The 9872-nt window shown below is 32.9% G+C and overlaps 1 protein-coding gene across 1 annotated transcript; it reads left to right on the top strand.

The window, feature by feature from the left end:
• The first annotated feature begins 1913 nt into the window (after positions 1-1913).
• LOC132171751 (GABA transporter 1-like) lies at positions 1914-6737 on the top strand. The gene is made up of 7 exons (XM_059583147.1): positions 1914-1995; positions 2091-2321; positions 2479-2576; positions 3562-3748; positions 3843-3973; positions 5595-5828; positions 6338-6737. Exons 1-7 carry the CDS (start codon positions 1914-1916, stop codon positions 6716-6718), a joined length of 1344 nt encoding a protein of 447 aa, XP_059439130.1. The 3' UTR covers positions 6719-6737.
• The last annotated feature ends 3135 nt before the right edge of the window (positions 6738-9872 follow it).

A 9872-nucleotide genomic window follows, 5' to 3' on the forward strand; every position in this document is an offset into this window, starting at 1 on the left:
TGGTAGGGTTTAGTAGCCATTAGATATACCCAAATGACTACTAGACCGAGACACATTAGAATAGTAAAATAAAGGTGAAATATTGGTGTTGTATATAGCATTATTCCATAATAAATGTACCTAAGACGAGTGTGGGATTATACGGATTACATTCCAGATAAAATATATTTTTACTAGCATTGGTGCAAAGAATAAGTTTTTCTGAATAAAAAATTTTAAGCTAGTACGAGGAGAACAATTATCTCAAAGTATTGTGACATGTTAAGAATGGAATGTTACGATAGTAATTGTAATGCCCTACACTAAATTAGGATTAAGGGCACCTTAATTAGTGCGTAAGTAATACAATAGAGTTGGACTTACGCAATTACTTTTTCACTTGTAAAATATCTCGATGTTTTGCAATCTAGCAGGTTATCGAGTAGGTAAAATTGAGTGAGATTGAAGATACTAAGAGAAAAGCTCGTGCAGATAGGTTGGCATAGCATAGTATAGACAATAATGTTTATTGTAAATTAATTTCTCTTGGAAGCTCTGTGTATTTGATGATAGATGATATTGTTGTGGTTATTTAGTATTCGGCTTAAATCATTGTTTTTTCCACTTTTGGCTATATTTTGCTCTAATATTTGGTGTTTAAGTTAATAATTCCATCTAATTACAAATTAATCAGTGTAGAAGCACTACAAGCTAGTAACACTCCAAATTAATTTCCTCAATTAAATAATTTTGAAAGCGTTACATGCATGAGCCCCCACTATAAGTGGAAGGTGCATGTTAGTATATGGAACAGTGTTTACCCATTGTGGGTTGGATCCACCATATTATCTCTTGAATATTTAAGTAGTCTATTTAATTACCATGATCGTATCTCTTGATTTATCCAAGAGTCGTGTCTCTAGATTGGCTATAAATAACCAATGGAAGAGTAATTAAGTTTATTGAACGCTAGTACTTTGAATTCTTTCAACATCTTGGATGTGAAAGGAATTACTAGGTAGTCTAGAGCACTTCCAAAGATCCTAGTTTGCGAGTTCTATTATGTAAAAGGTGCACACAAATTAAAAGAGCTTTTTTTTAAAAGCATGCTGAAAATGATGGCAGTGCCTTTCTAAGAAATGCAGGGCCATTTCTTTGTTAACAGTAAGTCTAGCATGAAATTTGAATATTTAGTAGTTTATAGGAAAAAAAGGGCCCCCCAAATTACCAGTAATTTACAATTTAGCCCCATAATGTTCAAAATGTAATAAAATAGCACCAAAACTATTAGCTAGTTGCAATTTGGCCACTCCGTTAGTCATCACTGTCAAATAGGATGAAAAATTCAATACGACGTTATTTTGGCAAGATTAAGTTAAAATTGATTTTTTTTTCTCAAAATGGCATTTTAGTAACTTAACCTTGCCAAAACAACGTCGTATTGAATTTTTCATCCTATTTGACGGTGATGATTAACAGAGTGGCCAAATTGTAACTGGTCAGTAGTTTAGATGATTACTTTATCACTTTTTGAACATTAAAAAGCTAAAATAAAAATGACTGATAGTTTGGGGGCTAAATTATATTTTTCCCTTATATACATCGACCAGACTTGACCATAACAATAGTAATATTTCTTTCTAATACTGTCCTTTTTTCTCTCTACACTAGATGATCTTAAAGAGAATATATAGTAGACAGATTGTTGTTCAACAACTGTACTCTTTGCCTTTTCCATGTTCTTTATTAATGGTTAATCCACCATGATGTTTGAATATCCACAACTCTATAATGAACCACTAGATAATTAGACCATGCCCAATAATTTTTGTTTCCTTCTTACGCTGCGCTTATAAATAGCTTTTGTTGCACAGATGTTATCTTCATTCATTCACCAACGTCTTGGAGAGAGCGAGCGAGAGAGAGAGAGAGAGATGTCAGGTGACAAGGAAAATACTGTTCTTGACCCTCCAAAACAGCTCGATGCTGGAGCTTTGTTTGTCCTCAAATCCAGAGGTTAGCAATTCTTTTTTCCTTCTTTGTTTCCAAATTTCTATATATAATTTCCCAAGTTGATGAAATAAAATTCTATCTTTTTTTGAGGTAATTAGGGTCATGGTTGCACTGTGGGTATCATTTGACGACGTCTATCGTGGCTCCGGCGCTTCTGAGTCTTCCCTTTGCGCTGGCCTTGCTAGGGTGGGTTGGGGGAGCTGTTTGCCTTATTCTTGCAGGTTTGGTGACTTTCTATTCCTATAATCTTCTGTCTATGGTGTTGGAGCACCATGCACAGCTTGGTCACCGCCAACTTCGGTTTCGGGACATGGCTAGAGATATTTTAGGTGAGTAATCTCCTACCAACCTTTTTCCATGTTCAAGATAAATAATAATAATACGAATTTATTTTAAAAATAAAATAAAAAACCCTGAGATTTGTCTGTTGGCTTAAGTAGTTAAGCCGACAGGATGCTAACTTGTGGGGGTTATATGCGTTGGCAGGACCTGCATGGGGCAAATATGTTGTTGGGCCACTTCAATTTGGGATATGTTACGGCGCTGTAATTTCTGGTTGTCTTCTAGGTGGGCAGAGCCTTAAGGTTCGTGTCTTTCTCCCATTTAAACCCTTTCAGAAATCTCAATCAAAACTAATCATACATTGAATATTGATTGAAACAATGCTTATCAAAAACTATAACCTATTTATTCAAAAATCATCATCAAACCTATAAAATTCAACCTAAAAGCTTTAAGTAAACAACAAACCCACACATTAAACTACGAAAATTCCTCGTAAGTAGTAGTTAAATAATACGCAAACATGTTGATTCTTCTTCTTCTTATTCTTCGAAAGAAAGTGGGTGGAAGCAACTCAAGTACAAATATTTACATGTCTAATTTTCATTTGAATACAAGAAGCATCGATCGATTGGTACCTCATCGATCTCATCGATATTCCTTCGTTAGGGTAGTGTTAGCATTGATTGATCGATGGTCTAGATCAATTGGTCGTTCCCCACTGAATCACACTAAATTCAAAAAAAAAAAATTCTCATTCTCTCCCATTTAGGCACTTAAAACCAACTCCAACATACCTTGGCAATAATTAGAGCACACTTAACCTTAATTAAAGAGCGGAGTGTTACACACCATGAGCTTCTAAGAGTTGGATATTACTGAAAGGTTGTTGCTTGTACCGGTTCCAAAAGAGAGCTGGGATGATTCATAGGGTTATAATTTTGTATTGGTAGCATTAAGTTTTTAGGATAAATAATAATTTAACATTGTATTAAAGCAAAAGTCATAAGTTTTAACTTTGTTTCCATTATTCACCTCTCATTTCAATTAAATGTTCATAGCTAGGAAGAGTACATATTAGAATATCAATTAAATTATTAAATTTACCCATTTTATCTGCTTCAACTTTAGGATAAACTAGAAGGTCTAGAAAAAAAAAAAAAATGCCAAAACAAGTCTACTGACATGATGGAACCGAAATGTCAGTAGATTGAGAATCTATAATTTGTTTAATTACTAATTAAGTCTTTATTTATTTTTTATTTTTTCCTTTTGGCATGAATGCAGTTCATTTATTTGCTCTCAAACCCAAATGGGACGATGAAGCTTTACTTGTTCATAATTATATTTGGAGTCCTAATGCTGTCGTTAGCCCAAATTCCATCCTTTCACTCCCTCAGGCATATCAATCTCGTCTCTCTTACCTTTGCTCTTGCTTACAGCGCTTGCGTCACAGCCGGTTCAATATACATAGGTAACTGTACTTCAAAAGATAATTACATAAAAAACATTTCTTTGTATTATTGTGTATATGTATATATACATATATACATACACTTCTTTGACAGGACATTCCAAGAACGCCCCTACTAGAGACTACTCCGTAAATGGCTCTGGAGAAATTCGTGTTTTTGGTGCTGCCAACGCTGTTTCAATCATTGCCACCACGTATGCCTGTGGAATTGTCCCTGAAATACAGGTATATATACTTCATCAGCCACTATACATTCATTTGTTGCTAAGAAAATTTGTTGAAAATCGACAGCGGAAAAAACTGGAGAATCCTCTTTTAAATTCCAAGTTTTGGTTAAATTGTGATTTGATTGGCATCTAATTTTGGGTGTGTGATAGAAAAAATTTCACATTTTTATTTACGCTTTCAAACTTTAAAAAGTCACATTAAGGCCTCTTGAACTATTACCACGTATTAAATTATACATTTTTACATTTTTATCCGCAAGTACCTTGGAAGTCATTAAAAAAAAAAAAACACATTTAAAAAAAAAAAATTATGCGGCTAATATGAAAAGGGTCACCCTTTTTTGTTTATTTTTTAAAATATTTTTAATATTTTTTTCAAATGGTCATTATTTTGTTATACTACTAAAAAGACAAGGTTTAGTGACACCTTCAATAGCTAGGGTCATTTTAATAAAAACGCCCCCATATTCATATGGGAGTGTTTTACTGTGCAAACACCGACACTAAAGAGTGGGGACGTTTGAACATTTGAGCGACTCCTATTTTTGGGTCGTTTTACTGTGCAAACGACCGCACTAAAATGTGGAGGCGCTTGTATTAAAAAAACAAAAAGCGCCTCCTTTTCCAGCTAACTACTTTAAAGTAGGGACGTTTCAAGCGTCCCTAATAACTTTTGAAAATTTGCCACTCAAAATCGCTTATAAGTGACACCACACACTAGAAAACACTACAATTTCCCTCTCACTCACCCACACACTAAAAATTCAAAAATAATAATAATAATAATAATAATAATAATTCTTTTTAAAAAGAGAGAAAAATTAGGGGGAGGCCCGAATGGCCACCCCCACCTCAAGGGTGGCTCGCAAGCCACCCCAAAGGTGGCCGGAGCCACCTTTTTTTAAAATATTTATTTATTTATTTTAATTTTTGTATAAATAAATTTAATTTTGGTTTTTTTTTTTTTGCGGGGGTTTTATAAAAAAGTAGGGGCACGTGTACTGTGCAAGCGCTCCTTTTTGTCTTTCAACTTTAATGTTAAGACAATATTACCTATCATTTTACACTAAATGGATACTCTCAATTTCAACTGAAATTGGGAGGATCATGTTCCTTTGGAAAATGGGGCGCTTGCAGAGTGCCAAGCACCCCTACTTCCAAAAGGGGACGCTTGGCCTAAAATGTCCTCAATTGGAAGTGTTTTTCACTGTACAAACGCCTATAAATTTGAATCCAAACACTATGATTTGAGTCATTTGTCAAGTGCCCCTATTCAAGCGTTTCTAAATGTATGGGGACCTTTTTTAAGCCTAAAACACCCCACAAAGCATGTCACTAAATCTAGTTTCTTTTGTTATAGTTAATTAATAACTTTTAAGGGTATTTCAGAGAAAAAAAATTTATAAGTGTTTATTTGACATGCAGTGGTAGTATGGATCCCGATGTCACTTTAAGTCTACAATCTATATACGTAAATGAAAATGTGGTAATAATTAAGGAGGCTAAAGTATATTTTTCTAAAAAAAAAAATTTAGATTCTAAACGAGTCAATGCTAGCTAGTGGTTAATTATATGTTGGGAAAAGAACTAAATTGCCTTAGATTTTTTTCGATTTGCAGGCAACTATAGCAGCTCCCGTGAAGGGCAAGATGTTGAAAGGTTTATGCATCTGCTACGCTGTTATAGCCATGACTTTTTTCAGCGTGGCAATATCCGGGTACTGGGCATTTGGGAATCAGGCTAAGGGCACTATTCTTGCAAATTTCATGGGCAATGGAATGCATTTGCTTCCAACTTGGTTTCTCTTGATGACCAATGTTTTCACCCTTTTGCAAACATCGGCTGTCTCTGTGGTAATTAAGTCCAACTCACCACTATTTTGCCTCACAATTCCTAAAGATTATGGCCGTTAAATCTACTACAGACCAAGCATTTTCCATTTTGAATATCACTAAAACAAGAATATTTCACAATAATATATATATTGAAGACAACTCTCTTACAAATTATTAATTATTTATATCGAGAAAGAAAACGTTGAAAATTGCTTATTTGACATTGACATTAGGTGATGACATGAACGCTGATGTGTCAAATGGCAAATAGCTGCAAACTGTTAACTTTGACAGTAAAGTAATACAATAACCTATTTTAAATCTGAATAAAATCTAAAAACTTTATTTTTTAAATTAGAAACCCAATGACTAAATTCAAATAAAATGAAAACTTATGGACTAAATACAATTTTTCCCCTAATTATAAAACAATATTAATATGTAAAGAATCATGTTTTAAAATATTCTTTCATACGATATTCGAATTTTCTAAAGCATTCGTTATATTATATATATGCTGCTTGCAGGTTTACTTGCAACCAACAAACGAAGTGTTTGAGAAGTTGTTTGCAGACCCCAAAATGGATCAGTTTTCCATTCGAAATATTGTGCCAAGATTGATTTTCCGGTCGATGTCAGTGATTATAGGTACAACCTTTGCTGCAATGCTGCCATTTTTTGGAGATATCATGGCACTTTTGGGGGCATTTGGGTGCATTCCTCTTGATTTTATTTTCCCAATGGTTTTCTACAATGTGACTTTCAAGCCCTCAAAGCGTGGCCTTGTTTTCTGGGGCAACACATTGATAGCAGTAGCTTCCTCAGTGTTATCCATGGTAGGTGCAGTAGCATCTGTTCGACAAATTGTTCTTGATGCCAAAACATATCGTTTGTTTGCCAACATATGAAAATCAAACAAATGATAGATCGATGCATATATATTATATGTATATAGAAGATATGATGCAAGAATTTATATGACTATATATTAAGCAGTAAAAATGTTTGGAGAACTTCATATATATATATGCTTGAAGAAGTCTATTGTAAAATCCTACTTGTTTATGATTCATATCTCCCTTGCATTTCCCTTGTGTGTTTGAATATCTTCTTATAGGATATAGCACTTGGTTCCAGATTCATTATTAATCCAGGCTCAATCAAGTTTTCAGATTGTTTTAAATTAGGTGTTCCATTACAAAGAGAGAAAATGAAATTAAATCTAGCCCTCAAAGGTATAGAGTGCAACAGTTTTATTTTTTTGGAAAATTGAAGCGATTATATCATTTATAGAAAAGATGCTTTTGCAACTACACTTATACTATTCATAAAGACAATATTATACTCAACTGTCCTACCAATTAAAGGCTAAAGACTCCTAACTACAACATATGACCTAACTAATCTGAACAATAAAACAAAACAATCTCCATCATAAAAGTTCAAAACCTTTCATCGATCAGTGTATAGCTCTAAAACACAAAATGAATTGATCAGCGTCCTTCACCATCACCACCAACTTCTTTTAGGGTTTCAGCAGAAAATCCCATTACAAAGAAGATCAGATGACAAACAAAAACATATCAGTGTTGATCCTTACTTTGCATTGGAAAAGAGCTTTGAAGAAGCTTTTCAATTCAGTTGCTAGTAAAGCTGAAAGCCATTAGCAAAGCCCTACATGCATGAAAGCTGTGGAAAAAAAAATTCTTGTTCCTTTAGCGGCATTAAGTAAAATATGATGACCTTCACTTTACATTTATTATTTCGATAAATGATTCAAAATAATCAAATGTCAATATATGATCCATTGCAATTATTTCAATATTCATTCAACATTTGAAATAATTTCTAAACCTAATATATATATATATCCTCAATGAAATTAATTAGTAATCATTTTTTTAACAAAAACTTATCACCATCAAGATATTAGTAAGAGCTCATTACCAACGATCGAGATCCCAACAAGAAAATCTTTAGATGATTTTTATTTACTGCTTACTTCTGCCTATATTTGCTTTGATCAAGAATATCTCCCACTATTTGTAAAACCATGATATATATTAAACAAGCTAAATTTCACCAAATGAAGTGTTTTTGCTACTCCTATTTCTAACATGTTTTGTTTTAATAATCATTATAAATACTAGTTTTCTATTATTTTGAATGGATGTCTGTATAGGTTCTTAATTCGTTCCATCTAGAGGACTAACCCAAGGTGACTCGTTGTCACCCTTCATGTTCATTATTAGCATGGATGTGCTAACACGTATAATAATGAGGGAAGAAAATAGGGATATCCCTAAATTGATCAAATCAAGAATCTGTAAAAATAATTAAGGTGTAATTACATTTTCTCTCCATCAACTACAACGCATGTCACTTTTCCCGAATGAATTGCCAACTATACTACTCAACCCTATCAAACTATCATTTTGTATCCAAAACCCCTATTTCGTTAGTCAAATATGTTAAAAGAGACGCTCAACCCGTCATTTGCCACTCACGTGCCATCTTGATCTTTTTTCTTCCACTTTTGAATAAGTAGCGCCAATGGATCTTGCCAAAATTTTCGCTAAAACGGGTCATTTTGCTATTAGTTGTATTAATTTATTAGCATCAACTTATATTAGTCGACGCTGATAATTATACTAACAGCATCAACACATACTAGTTGACACTAATAGTAGTTCTTAATATTTATTTATTTTAGCCAATTAAAAAAAAATTAAAAACTATAAAAATAATTAAAACCTTCCTGGTAGAAGCCTTTTAAACATTAAAAAATATTAAAACCTATATAAAAAAAAAAAAATTAATGTTCTATATTATTAGTACATTTTTCTGTTTAGCCTATCACTTTTTTAATATATATATATATATTATTCCATTATTTATTTTCAGTTAAACTTTATATGGATTAGTAATACGATTGATTATAACGAGATCAAATGATCGAACTTGATAGGATTGAATATTGTTGGACTGAACTTTTGATCCATGCATTCTAGTTCATTGGTCCGATCAATTGTTCATTGATCATTTCATGATCGATTGGATAAATGCTCTAGGATGGATTGGACGTTCAATCAAACCTTTAATTGTGTCAAGTTTAATTGCTTCACAATCGATCGGACTAATGTACTAGTGTCGATCATTTGATCTTATCATGGCCAATTGGATTAGTGAATAATAATAATAATAATAATACAAAATCAATAGATTTTGATCAATAATTTGATCGTATCATGATTGATCAGATTAGTGCACTAGGTTCGATTAGCATTACTTGGTTAATTATATTACTGAGCATACGAGAAGGATGAAGTTTGGGTGGGTGAAGATGGAAAATACTCAACATTCCCCAACTTACATGATTGTACTTGGACTTTTCGAAAAAGAACAAGAATAAACCCCCAAGGTTACAGTGAAAGTGATGATAGACATCATTGTGTCAAGCCATGACAGAAATTATAACAAATAATAATCTTGTAGAGGAAAGCAAACATAACATTTTTTTATTTTTCATTTTTTGAGGCAACGTCCATAGCTGAAAAAAATAAACATATATTTTCAATATATTTCATGAAATTTTTATTGAATATTTATATTTTATTTATTGAAAAATATATTACTGGTGGGTCACATATAAAATCAATTTATAAATATATTAATGGCGGGTCACATATAAAATCAATTTATTAATTATTATCTTAAAAGAAATTCTCACTGCTTTGTTTAAAAGCCCAAAGCCCAGTATATTTGTTAGCCACAAAGCCCAGTATATTTGTTAGAGTACGCTCGTACAACCAAACGGATGATCCAACCCGGATTTAACACAGTAAGACCCATATCCAATCTGTTCCGATCCGACCCAGTCCAGACTACTCAATGAAAAAACCCATCCGCCACTAAATTTGATTAAGGTGCAAACTATATTGAATCATTGCACAGTTTGCGTATATGCGAAGCTTTAGGCTTTTATGTGACTACTTTTCCCATGACTTCTTTTTTTTTTTTGTAAGTTACTTTTCCCATGACTAAAGCTAGAAAGTAAATTTT

Source organism: Corylus avellana, chromosome ca1, assembly GCF_901000735.1.
Source record: "Corylus avellana chromosome ca1, CavTom2PMs-1.0".
Classification (NCBI taxonomy): domain Eukaryota; kingdom Viridiplantae; phylum Streptophyta; class Magnoliopsida; order Fagales; family Betulaceae; genus Corylus; species Corylus avellana.